The 13,704-nt window shown below is 42.2% G+C and overlaps 1 protein-coding gene across 1 annotated transcript in view; it reads right to left on the bottom strand.

Moving 5' to 3' along the window:
• Positions 1-13,704, bottom strand: part of LOC144503937 (eIF5-mimic protein 2) — a 38,211-nt gene that overhangs the window by 18,005 nt on the left and 6,502 nt on the right. The window contains exons 2-3 of the mRNA XM_078229084.1: positions 2,083-2,156; positions 1,372-1,548 (exon numbers count right to left, since the gene is read on the bottom strand). Coding sequence (XP_078085210.1) covers positions 1,372-1,548; positions 2,083-2,146 — 241 coding nt within the window. The 5' untranslated portion in view covers positions 2,147-2,156. The remainder of the gene's footprint in view (positions 1-1,371; positions 1,549-2,082; positions 2,157-13,704) is intronic.

Here is a 13,704-nt window from a genome sequence, read left to right as displayed (position 1 = left end):
AAAGGGGAAGTGAATAATTATGAGGAACAAAACATACAGCAGCTACAAGCAAAATGGGATCAGCTCTGCTGCTTTTGCAGTGAGCTGGCATGGACATGGGCCGAATGGTCTCCCTTGGTGCTATAATAAAATTCTATGAAATAAATTCAACCTTGTACTAGGTGCCTCAAATAAAGAGCGTGTATCTGAATGAGACAGCAAGGCATATTTCCCAAGTCTACAAAAACCTCAATCGGCAACCCAAGTACAAGAATTCACATAAGGCAGTATGTGACCCTAACCCTAATGCAAGGGTCCTTCTAACCAAAAGGTTTTAAAAGTAGAAACCTGAGCAAACAATCTCGATCCAATTCTTAAAAAGTACATTGCCGAGCAATGGCAGTAATCTTTGAAAAACTGAGTGTACATACTGAACCACAAACTTTCCAAGCTATCCCACTGTGACAGATCAGCTGGAGTGCCATCTGTCTCACCAATATTCAATGTTAGTTTGGGAAATGACCTTGTTGCACTTGATCAGGCAATCAGCAGATAAATAGTGCTAAATTAGCTACTGGGGAATTTTGGCTCTGCAGCCACAATCCAATACAGAACCTGAAAAGCACAACTGAAGTTCATTCTCTTCAATGCATTACACTAATGTACTCAGGAGGAGCTTGTACACAAATTCGTAGCAGTGCTGCTTAATGCCCTAGACAATGGAGCAGGAAGCGGTAAAATGGGCAGATGCTGCATTTGCTGTGGTTGCACAGGAGAAGCTGGGAAGAGGGGCTGCAAACATGAAGATATCCTGAAAGGTGAGTGAAAAGGAGAGAGAGACAGAACAGAAAACTCCCTCGATACATTTGAGGAAAATAACGTCACTACAATGGAGCGCTTAACATGTGGCTCGTGGGTCAAATCTGCACCTTCTGATTCCCTTCTTTTACGCCAATAGTGTCCTTGATTTGGTTTATTCAGTGAGCAGAATTTTTACAGGATTAGTCATTACCAGTTCAGAGTCCAGGATATTTAAAAGCTGGGGAATAGAGGAAATGGGGGAAATCATTGTGTAGGATTGATTTATTATTTTGTACATAAATTGTATTTAGATAGCTTAACTGAGTTGCAATATCCCTTCCCTGCATGATCTCGCATGTAAACTCCAGCCAGGAAACTCATTAAAGCAGAATGCCAGTTCAGAGGAAATATGGACAGCTACTTTTCCTGCAGGCAAGGTTCTCAGTTTACAATGGGAGGGCATTTCAAAGTAATTTTCCCATCCAAACCACCTATCACTTTCCTTCAAATTCAGAAGGCCGTCCTTCAACAACAAACAAAATTAGCAAGGCAGATTCAAAAGTTTGCGAAAAACTTAAATGGAGCTCTTACCCAGCATCCCACCGGCCACCAGGATATCAAATAGAGTTTCAGCATAGCGGCGATAGTCGAGCTTTGCTCCAGAAGCATCAAGAAACTTTGCTACAGCTTCCAAATCACTGCCATTTTCATTCAAACCTTGGATAATAGAATCTTGGAACTGAGTAGGCTCAAACTTCTCTTTTTCATCTACATATGGAGAAAATCACCATTAGCATGGTAAACATGTCAACCATACAAGTATGCTCCTTAATGCTTTCCCAGAAATAAAAATGCCACAACTTGGCATTATCAACGTCAGAGCTCGGGGAATTGTTTAACTCGGTGGCAGCAGAGGGACAAGGGTGTAAAGCAATACCTCTGGTGTCCCAACTGGTAAAAGCACCAAGTTCAATTGATTTGATGTAGCTTGCATTGTACCATAAGAGATCAATGCCATAGAGAACAAAACCCACACCAAGCTTCTGATCTCAACCATATTAATTTAGCAAGATGTTGAGAAAAGGATAAGAAGTGGTTTGATGTTCCAAGTGTTACCTCTCCTCCATACCACTTGATACCACCATCCCTCTAAAATCAGAACAGAATATCCAACTTTTTCTTTCAATCTAAAGTAGGTTTACATTCAATGGCCTTCACTTCCACAAACATGTCCACATTCTTTTTCATCTCATAGTCAAGCTGCAGAACCAAAATTTTCAAATATTTACTTTAGTAACTTACCTCTTTTCCTAGTTTTAAAACGCTGGCCAGTTAGCGTTGGCTTCTGCTGCTTTGGATTATTCATAAAAGACACCCTGCCAAGAAAGTAAGTGAGAATAAAAAGGTTACAAATGCCCCTACGCAAAACCTAATTCAGTTCAGCGGCAATCAATTTAAAATAACCCAACCCATATTTGGTCAGATGAAATGAATTTACCACCACAAAACATGAAAAAGTAAACATACAAGGAAAACTTTAAAATTTGTAAACATGAACCATCAATTAGCTAAAATACAGTTCTACGTCAATACACGCTTCAAACAATTAACTGAGCGAGTTCACTGCTTTGTTCCAAGTTTCTCCGAGGATTTAAAATACTTCCACCTCCGTAACAGCCCACCTGCTGCTGAACCCGCAGCCATGCCATTGTTCCGATGCTCTCATGATCATCCTTCCATTGACCAGCCTCCATATCATTCAAACCTCTGCCACCCATATTCCAACTCTCACCTACACCGCATTCCAGTCCAGCAACTCCTCCAGTTTAAAGATATCTTCCCAGTGTTCAAATCCATCAATGGCCTCACCACACCTCGGCGGCATACTTTAGTGGTATAACCCTCTGAAATTTCAGCACTTTGACAGATCTACTCTTGTATATCCCTGGCTTTCTTCACTCAACCATTGCCAGCCAAACCTACAGTTGCCAGGGTCGTAGATCAGTTAACTTAGTGGCGACTGTGGCCTCCACAATGGAAATGGATCACTATCATATTATGTACTTCATGCCCCCATAACCATCAGATTAGTCATTACTAAACACTTCAAAATCCTGAAAAAAAATACTGTAGATGCTGAAATCTAAAAACAGAAAACTCTGGAAAGACACAACAGGTCTGGCAGCATCAGTAAGGAGGGAAACATAGCTTTGAGAGTCTGTACGATTCTTCAGTGCTCTCTCCACAGACCTGCTGAGTCTCCCAGCATTTTTTTATTACTCTAAAATCCCCATCTTCCATGTCATGAGAAAAATGAAAGAGAAATGGTAATACAATTCAAATTAAAGGACACAGATTTAAGGTGATTGGCAAAAGTAGAAAAGGGTTAAACACAATCAGCAGTCAGAATTTGCAATTTTGCCTGTGTGGATACACATTCAAAAAACATGCCCTTCAAAGGGAATTGGATAAATACTCAAAAGGTGGAAAAATTGCATAAAGAGTAGAACTAACTCTCCAAAAGAACTGGTGCATACTTGATGGGGGGGGGGGGGGGGGGAGAGAACTACCATACCCACTGAAATTTTACACAAATGTAAATTAAATAATTGCCATTTTTCACTTAATGGAAACTGAGCCGATAACTGATAATCCAAAATGCACTGACTCAAACTTCTGTAATGACAGATTTACACTATAAATTATTATGGATACGATCTGATACCAAAGCAATGTCAATGTCACACCTTAGACCTTCAAAGCATCATGTCCAATGATTTCTCTGCTTAAGCAAAGGACGAAAGTGAGAGAAAACAAAAATGAAACGGGGTTAATTCAAATCAAGCAAAAAAAAAGATACAGATAGAAAGGAAGAGAAAAAATACAAAAACAAGATTTGGTAGCTTGTATTGCACCACCCCACACTTGAAAATTGATTTGTCGACTAATCATAGCAATCAAGTTCTATGAATTAGTCTACAATAGACCCAAACACAAGGAAAACCCCCAGTGCTGCAATTTGAGCCATAGGTCCAAAATCTTTCATGCTACACATACAACTGTCATGCATCAAATTATTGCTATATTGCATTCTGATATGTTACTTTCTGACAGGGGCTTTTCTAATTTCAGCAATTGATGCCTAGTGTCAAGAGCTTTGCATTCTGAAAATTAATGTCTTCCTCCACCCACCAACACTGTCACAATGTACTGCAGGAAACTTCACCAAAACTCCTTAGGCAGCATCTTCCAAACCACTACCATTCAAAAGGAGAAGAGTATCAGATATCTGGGAACACCACCTGTAGGTTCCCCTCCAAGTCACTCACCATCCTGACTTGGGAATACAACCGCTGTTCCTTCACCGTCACTGGGTCAAAATACTGGAACTCCCTAACAATACTGTGGATGTACCTACACCACATGGACTGCAGCAGTTCAAGAAAGCAGTGCACCACCACCTTCTCAAGGGCAACTAGGGATGGGTAGTAAATGCTAGCCTAGCAGGCAACACCCACATCCTGTAAACAAATTTTAAAAGCAACAGATGTGCGGTTAGTGAGACTGACAAAAATATTGCCAAGACAGCAAAAACAACTTTGAACAATTCACTTCCCAATGGTGGACAGCGAGAGCCTTTTTCCTCGGATGGTGATGGCTAGCACGAGGGGACGTAGCTTTAAATTGAGGGGTGATAGATATAGGACAGATGTCAGAGGTAGGTTCTTTCCTCAGAGAGTAGTAAGGGCGTGGAATGCCCTGCCTGCAACAGTAGTGAACTCGCCAACATTAAGGGCATTTAAATGGTCATTGGATAAACATATGGATGATATTGGAATAGTGTAGGTTAGATGGGCTTTAGATTGGTTTCACAGGTCGGCACAACATCGAGGGCCGAAGGGCCTGTACTGCACTGTAATGTTCTATGTTCTGTGGAGTGAGAAGCCATAATTTCACTGGTGCCTTTTTATTGGCTTTTAAGGTCAAGTCATGTCAGGACCATAGATCAGGTCATTAACAAGTCCTCAAACAAAAAGGATCAACCACCATTCGGCCCCTGGAGCCAACTCCACACACACTCCTCCCGCATTATAAAAGTTTAATGGACCCTTGTATTACTGAACATTTATTTTTAAACTTGTTGCTGACTTTGCGCAACATTCTGTGAAGACGAAGGGGTATCTTCTAACAAAAAATTCCGAGTTAAAAAAACATAAAAATCAAAGTCAATGGATGTAGAGACTAAAACAGGAAAGAGAAATTAACAACCAAAGGGCGGGGAAATGATAAAAAATAACATGCAGAGAAAGTGGAAAATGGTTAAGCAAAAGCAAAATTCAGACATTAGATCCAAATTGCCTTCCTGGTGGGAATAATTAATTACAAATAAATCCAACAGCTTCACAAAAAGCCATTATATTGACCAGGATTCTGTAAATCATCCAGCATGCACCTTTCCTCAGAATCAAATGCCAACATTTTTCCCAAGTATTTATTTATCCAGTTCCCTGTTGAAGGTTTCTACTATTGAATTGTATTGTTTCACAAAACCAGATTTGCTCATTATCACATTGCTATTGGTCGGTTTCAAACGTTACAATAGGAGCTACACTTCAATAGCTGCAAAGCACTTTGGGACATGTAGTGGCTGCAGCAGGTGCTATGAAAATACAACTCTTTTCTTCAATTTGAGAATCATTAACATGCGTCTTGTTCTCTGTAACAGCCTGTTTAGCCTCCTCATTCACCACTGTCTGCTTCCTTGGTGATCAAGTTCCTTTGGTACCTCAGCCATGCCTTCTGCCTGCACCTGCAGATCTCTTCTGGTCCCTAGTCATCCCACCATTCCCCTCAACTTCTTACCGTCTGTGTGCCGACAGAAAACTTCTGAAATCACTTTTATTTTAGATTTGTGGTTGCCTCACTTCCTTTTTCACATTTTGTTCTCAGATTTAGCCTTGTATTATCAAGCTGACCTCTATCATACATCCCCTTTCCTTGCTTTATCCCATTATCATTCTTATCAGGTTAGAAAAGAATAGTTTGTAATTTATTGATATAACTTCATTAAAGGAGGAAAACATCCCAATGTGTTCCACCAGAGCATTTTGGGACAACATTCAACACCAAGCCACAATAAGGAGATATTTGGCCAGATGAAGAAAAGCAAAGAGGGAAGCTAAAGCATAGCTGCCAATTAAGTGACTCAAATCAGAAATATTCTCCAGGTATTTGTGAAACACAGACACCTAAGGAAGTGGGCGTTGAAGGCAAGGCAAATTAGGAAAGGATTTGAAAAGAAGGATGCATTTTTTAAAAACAAGGATTATTTGACCTGGAGCCAATGCAGGGTAGCAAGCACTTGGAAAACATTTCCTCCATTCTATCAATTGTAAATTAGAGAAAGAGCAATTTCAGTACAAGTGAAAATCTGTTCTGAGTGCAAAACTCAAGGAGCAATTTAATGCCAAATAGTTTACAAAAGGTTAAACAAGTTGTTCCCATTGGTCTTGTAAAGAATAATTTTGTCAGCACTGGAACAAAATCCAGGAATTTCCCATTTACTTTTACCACATGGAGTGCAGAAATTTGACACAGCAGATCACCATCACCTTCTCAATGGCAAAATGCTAGCTTTGCTAGTAAGTCAGTCTACGAGAACAATAAAGGAAGCATGGACTAATCCCTAGGATACCCTTGTATAAGCCTGTCTCTGTGCAAAATTGTCACTTGCTGCTGTACACAGTAAAATCTCTATTTGTAGGTATTGGGGTAGGTGACAAATAATATACAGACCAATTGAGAATGTGTAGCCTTTTAATTGCTATCAGATGCAGCTCAACAATATATTAACAGGACCCCACCTTTCAACAATTCTGTGACTGGAGAATCAACTGCGTTGCTTCCTGCACCAATGTTCCCAATTTGTTAAAACCATGGAGATAATGGCTTCAATTTCTTGAAAATTAAAACTAACCGGATGAGGCGAATTGGTAGATATTTTAAACAGAGTAAACAAAAATGACAGCCCAGAATGACAAGCCCTGTTTGTGATTTATATAAACTGTTTGTGATTTATATAAACGATCTGGAAGAAGGTATAACTGGGGTGATCAGTAAGTTTGCGGACGACACAAAATTGGCAGGACTTGCAGATAGTGAGGAGCATTGTCAGAGGCTACAGAAGGATATAGATAGGCTGGAAATTTGGGCAAAGAAATGGCAGATGGAGTTCAATCCTGATAAATGTGAAGTGATGCATTTTGGTAGAAATAATGTAGGGAGGAGCTATACGATAAATGGCAGAAACATAAAGGGTGTAGATACGCAGAGGGACCTGGGTGTGCAAGTCCACAGATCCTTGAAGGTGATGTCACAGGTGGAGAAGGCATATGGCATGCTTGCCTTTATAGGACGGGGCAGAGAGTATAAAAGTTGGGGTCTGATGTTGCAGATGTATAGAACGTTGGTTCGGCCACATTTGGAATACTGCGTCCAGTTCTGGTCGCCACACTACCAGAAGGACGTGGAAGCTTTGGAGAGAGTACAGAGGAGGTTTACCAGGATGTTGCCTGGTATGGAGGGGCTTAATTATGAGGAGAGATTGGGTAAACTGGGGTTGTTCTCCCTGGAAAGACGGAGGATGAGGGGAGACTTAATAGAGGTGTATAAAATTATAAAAGGCATAGGTAGGGTGAACGGTGGGAAGCTTTTCCCCAGGTCGGTGGTGACGTTCACGAGGGGTCATAGGTTCAAGGTGAAGGGGGGGGGGGGGGAAGGTTTAACACAGATATCAGAAGGACATATTTTACACAGAGGGTGGTGGGGGCCTGGAATGCACTGCCGGGCAAGGTGGTGGAGGCGGACACACTGGGAACATTTAAGACTTATCTAGATAGCCATATGAACGGAGTGGGAATGGAGGGATACAAAAGAATGGTCTAGTTTGGACCAGAGAGCGGCACGGGCTTGGAGGGCCGAAGGGCCTGTTCCTGTGCTGTATTGTTCTTTGTTCTAGAACAGCTGTAATCCTCAATAATTTCATTGTTTGAGAATGGAAGTGTCAGTCATTAACGATAGAGCACTTTGTCAGTACTTAGTTGTAACAAGTTAGGATTTTTTCTATATAATTTTTGCAATCAAATGGTTTCATTCGCATTTTAAGTTTACTCAATTTAAACCAAATTTAAAAACATTTATTCAAACCACTAATCTGTTTCCTAATGCAAGGAAATGTGCTTTTAAAGTTATCCTAACAAGAGAATTTTTGAAATGTAATAATTCACTTTAAAATTTGACTGGTGCAGGAAATATAGGGTTGTTGTAGTGGGAGACTTCAATTTCCCTGGTATAGACTGGAAATCGCTGAGGGCAGGGACTCTGGATGGTGAGGCATTTGTAAAATGTGTACAGGAGGGTTCGTTGGAACAATATGTGGACAGCCCAACTAGAGAGGGGGCTATACTGGACCTGGTGCTGGGGAATGAGCCCGGTCAGGTCTTCAAAGTTTTGGTTGGGGAACATGTGGCAAATAGTGACCACAATTCTGTTAGCTTTAGGATAGTGATGGAAAAGGATGAGTGGTGTCCCAAAGGTAAGGTGTTGGATTGGGGGAAGGCTAACTCCACATCTGGTATGTGGCAGTCTTTTAAGGAACGGTTGTTAGGGCTACAGGACAAGCATGTGCCTGTAAAAAAGAAGGATAGGAAGGGTAGGATTAGAGAACCGTGGATAACCAGGGAAATTGAGGGACTGGTCAAAAGGAAAAGAGAGGCGTATGTTAGGTCCAAGCAGCTAAAAACGGAGGGAGCTCTGGAGGAGTATAATGAAAGTAGGAAAATACTCAAACGGGGAATTAGAAGAGCAAAAAGGGGTCACGAAATGTTCTTGGCAGACAGGATTGAGGAGAATCCCAAGGCATTTTATTCATACGTTAGGAACAAAAGGGTTGTTAGGGAAAAAATCGGACCTCTCAGGGACAAAAGTGGGGACTTATGCTTGGAGCCCAAAGAGGTAGGGGAGATCCTAAATGAATACTTTGCGTCGGTATTCACTAAGGAGAGGGATGTGTTGACTGGGAGTGTCTCGGAGGGGAGTGTTGAACCGTTGGAGAAAATCTCCATTACAAAGGAGGAAGTGTTAGGTTTGTTAGAGAATATAAAGACTGACAAATCCCCAGGGCCTGATGGAATCTATCCAAGGCTGCTCAGGGAGACGAGAGGTGAAATCGTTGGGCCTCTGACGCAAATCTTTGTCTCGTCACTGGACACAGGTGAGGTCCCAGAGGATTGGAGGATAGCCAATGTGGTCCCGTTATTTAAGAAGGGTAGGAAGGATAACCCGGGTAATTATAGGCCGGTGAGCTTGACGTCCGTGGTGGGGAAGTTGTTGGAGAAGATTCTTAAAGATAGGATGTATGCGCATTTAGAAAGGAATAAACTCATTAACGATAGTCAACATGGTTTTGTGAGAGGGAGGTCATGCCTCACGAACCTGGTGGTGTTTTTTGAAGAAGTGACCAAAATGGTTGACGAAGGAAGGGCTGTGGATGTTGTCTATATGGACTTTAGTAAAGCATTTGACAAAGTCCCTCATGGTAGGCTAGTGAAAAAGGTTGGATCCCATGGGATAAAGGGGGAGGTGGCTAGATGGGTGGAGAACTGGCTTGGTCATAGAAGACAGAGGGTGGTAGTGGAAGGGTCTTTTTCCGGCTGGAGGCCTGTGACTAGTGGTGTACCGCAGGGCTCTGTATTGGGACCTCTGCTGTTTGTGATTTATATAAATGATCTGGAAGAAGGAGTAACTGGGGTGATCAGTAAGTTTGCGGACGACACAAAACTGGCAGGACTTGCAGATAGTGAGGAACATTGTCAGAGGCTACAGAAGGATATAGATAGGCTGGAAATTTGGGCAAGGAAATGGCAGATGGAGTTCAATCCTGATAAATGCGAAGTGATGCATTTTGGTGGGAATAATGTAGGGAGGAGCTACACGATAAATGGAAGAACCATAAAGGGTGTAGAGACGCAGAGGGACCTGGGTGTGCAAGTCCATAGATCTTTGAAGGTGACGTCACAGGTGGAGAAGGTGGTGAAGAAGGCATATGGCATGCTTGCCTTTATAGGACGGGGCATAGAGTATAAAAGTTGGGGTCTGATGCTGCAGATGTATAGAACGTTGGTTCGGCCGCATTTGGAATACTGCATCCAGTTCTGGTCGCCACACTACCAGAAGGACGTGGAGGCTTTGGAGAGAGTACAGAGGAGGTTTACCAGGATGTTGCCTGGTATGGAGAGGCTTGGTTATGAGGAGAGATTGGGGAAACTGGGGTTGTTCTCCTTGGAAAGACGGAGGATGAGGGGAGACTTAATAGAGGTGTATAAAATTATGAAAGGCATAGATAGGGTGAACGGTGGGAAGCTTTTCCCCGGGTCGGTGGTGACGTTCACGAGGGGTCATAGGTTCAAGGTGAAGGGGGGGAGGTTTAACACAGATATCAGAAGGACATATTTCACACAGAGGGTCGTGGGGGCCTGGAATGTATTGCCGGGCAAGGTGGTGGAGGCGGACACACTGGGAACGTTTAAGACTTATCTAGACAGCTATATGAACGGAGTGGGAATGGAGGGATACAAAAGAGTGGTCTAGTTTGGACCAGGGAGCGGCGTGGGCTAATTGTTCCTGGTTTCTCGTTTCAAGGCTTCATTCTATGATCATCTTGCTGGTGCCAAGTGAGACTGCGGATAGTTGGGAACCTGTCTTGGGGGCAGGGAATTCATATGGTGTTCGTGGAAGTGGAAATGACTAGGGTTGGGAAGCATTTTCCGATCGGGGCCATTGTGATCTCCTGGACTCGTTTCGATCGCCTCGGGGTCGGAGAGGAATTTCCCAGATTTTTTTTCCCCATATTGGCCCTGGGGTTTTTCACTCTGGGTTTTCGCCTCTCCCTGGAGATCACATGGTCTGGAATGGGGGGGTGGGGGTGAGTTAATAGGTTGTAATGAACAAAGCATCGTAGCTGTGAGGGACAGCTCGGTGGATAGGATATTGGTATGTAGATAGGCTGGAAAATTGGGCGGGGATCCTGGATTCAGGATTCAATCCTGGACCGGGGAGCGGCGCGGGCTTGGAGGGCCGAAGGGCCTGTTCCTGTGCTGTATTGTTCTTTGTAATAGTTCAATGTTTGATATAATTATAGTTGATTATTTTTCTCCATAAAAATTTCTATTATACTTAGATTACTATGGGTTATGTATTTTATTCAGATAAATCAGTTACTGCAACTACATTTGAAAAATTTGATACAGGCAGTCCAAGCCCCATTCAGGACTTGGTGATGGAAGGTAATTGCGTTCATACCATGGCCAAATAGGTCGATTATCATAAATCCTTCCAATACCCGGATGGCAAGCAGTTAGAACACAAATTTCCTGGTCAGCCACACAGCAGAGGGCAGTGACAAACTGAAATACTTTGACAAGTACGTCATGAAGTCCATGGTCACCGACACCTGCTTAGGGCAGAGTACCTGAAGGAGGGCAGAGCCTTAACAGCCTGCTTCCAGAGGTTCTGGTAATATGGTTAAAATCTCGAGAGATTGCATTAAATGAATACAAACATTGGACTGATTAGTAAAGAGATCTACAAATAATGGTGGATAAATCTACAACATCGAATAAGCCAAATTAAATGGAAAATGTTAAAGGAGTAAGTCATTTCAGCCCTCAAGGCTGTCTGCCATTTGAGTTTGCTATTAATGGACACACAGGTGCCAGAAAGGTGTTACAACTATTTGTAAACAGTTGTAAACTATTCTAAGATAAAAGGGAGTTAGCTAAATCAGCATTTCTACTGAGATACAAAGTTAACATTGGCCACATTTCCATTGGAAAGTGAGAGGAAGACATTTTTGGTTCACACTGCAGCCTCGCAGCACTAGGGACCCGTTCAATTCCTGGCTGGAGTCAGTGTGTGTGGAGTCTGCACATTCTCCGTGTCTGCATGGGTTTCCTCCAGGTGCTCCGGTTTCCTCCCATAGTCCAAAAGACGTGCTGGTTAGGTACATTGAGGGAGAATTTAGCACAACCAGTGTACCCGAACAGGCACCGGAGTGTGGCGACTAGGGGATTTCCACAGCAACTTCATTGCAGTACTAATGTAAGCCTACTTGTGACACGAATAAATAAACTTTAACAAACATCATTTTTCCTACAAATCAATGATCACAGACAGATAGTGGTGTTTGCTTGACAGAAAAGGGTGTTTGACTTTGCGAGGTACCACAGCCAGATGCAAGCAGTCGCTAGTCAAAAAGATGCACCCTGCAGCCTTTTACATATTCCACAAATATGTCCTGACACGGCCAAGAATCATCCTTTGAACAGGCTTTACTGCTGGTGGCAGATTGAAGAAACTTGCCAAAAGCAGAGGAAAGTTTTTGGGGACAGATGGTCACCCATAAGTTATTACTCAGCAGAAGGGAAATGGGGACCAACCGGAAGCAAATGTTTGATGCAGACTGTAATTTCATGGAGCGCAATGTGTGTTAAGTATAAAATGACAATGTTCCTCTCTATAGTTTCAACTACGAGTTGTCGTCTACAAAAGGAAGACTGTGTTTAGTCAATTGCACTTTTAATCATTTATAACAGTAAAAGTTTTAAAAATGTGAAATCCTGCATCATATTAAAGTTATATCCCTTGTCCTACCTGCCCCATCCTAAAAACCTCAATCAAATCACCCATTAGTTTTCTGGATTTCAAATTTTAATTTATGCAAATGCTGACTCTTATCCTCGGAACCTCAGTAACCTTCTGGTGAACCTTAGCCACACCTCATGCAAGGACATATATTCCAAGATGTGGTGCAAAGAACTATGCACAGTGCTTTAATCCGGGCTATGCACAGCTGTAGCAAAACTTTGTATTCCAACACTATTATAAAGGCTAAAATTCCATTGATCTTCAGAAAATGCTGGAAAATCTCAGCAGGTCTGATAACATCTGTGAATAGAGCCCACATTGAGTCTGGATGACCCTTCCAACATTTGCAGTATTTTACTTTTATTCCACTAATCTTGTTTTTTTCTTAATGCCTGCGCAGTATTTTAGTGATCTATATATGCGGCCTAAAATCTCCATTGTTCTAGCTTTTCACCATTTAGAAACTCAGATCGATCCTTTACTGGCTCAGACTGTGGGGAGTTTGCAAGCATGTCCTGTGTCTGTGTGGATTTCCTCCGGGTGCTCCGGTTTCCTCATGCCAAAGATGTGGGAGTTAGGTTGACTTGCCATGATTGACCCTTCGTGTCAGGGAGTTTGGCAGGGTTAAATATGTGGAGTTGCAGGGATAGAGCCCACGTGGGATTGTTAGCGGTGTGAGCTCAATGGACTCCTTCTGCACTGTAGGGATTGCATGATTCTATGAAACTGGATAACATTCACATTTAGCCAAGTTAAAATCTGTATGAGTTTTGCCCACTAACCTTATCCCTCCAGTCACATTGATTACTATGCCACCAAGCATTGTGTCAGCAACAAATTGAATGCAAGCTTTTTTATCTAAAGCATTAAAAAATAGTAATTATAGACTGCAGAACAGATTCTTGTGGGGACATCTCTGGTTGTGGCCATCCAATTAATATCTGATGAACAACAATAACTAATAACCCTATTTCAAGCGATTTGGACATCAATGTTTCACTCCTCCATCTTGATCTTCAATTAGTTACGTTTTCTAATTTCCTAAAAGTGAGCGTCACTCACTTGCCCTCCCTCCCCCTGCATTCCTCTTTCTAGATTGTGGGTAATCAGGGCTTATGCCAGGATTTGGGATGCTCTAATGTCCATCTACAAAAGTCAGTGCAGTTCAGGTCCATTGTTTTATACATGTATATATAACCATTATCCCAGCTAGATGTTATC

Source organism: Mustelus asterias, chromosome 14 (assembly GCF_964213995.1).
Source record: "Mustelus asterias chromosome 14, sMusAst1.hap1.1, whole genome shotgun sequence".
Lineage (NCBI taxonomy): Eukaryota > Metazoa > Chordata > Chondrichthyes > Carcharhiniformes > Triakidae > Mustelus > Mustelus asterias.
The sequence above is the reverse complement of the archived record's forward strand: the minus strand, read 5'-3'. Positions and strand labels throughout refer to the sequence as shown.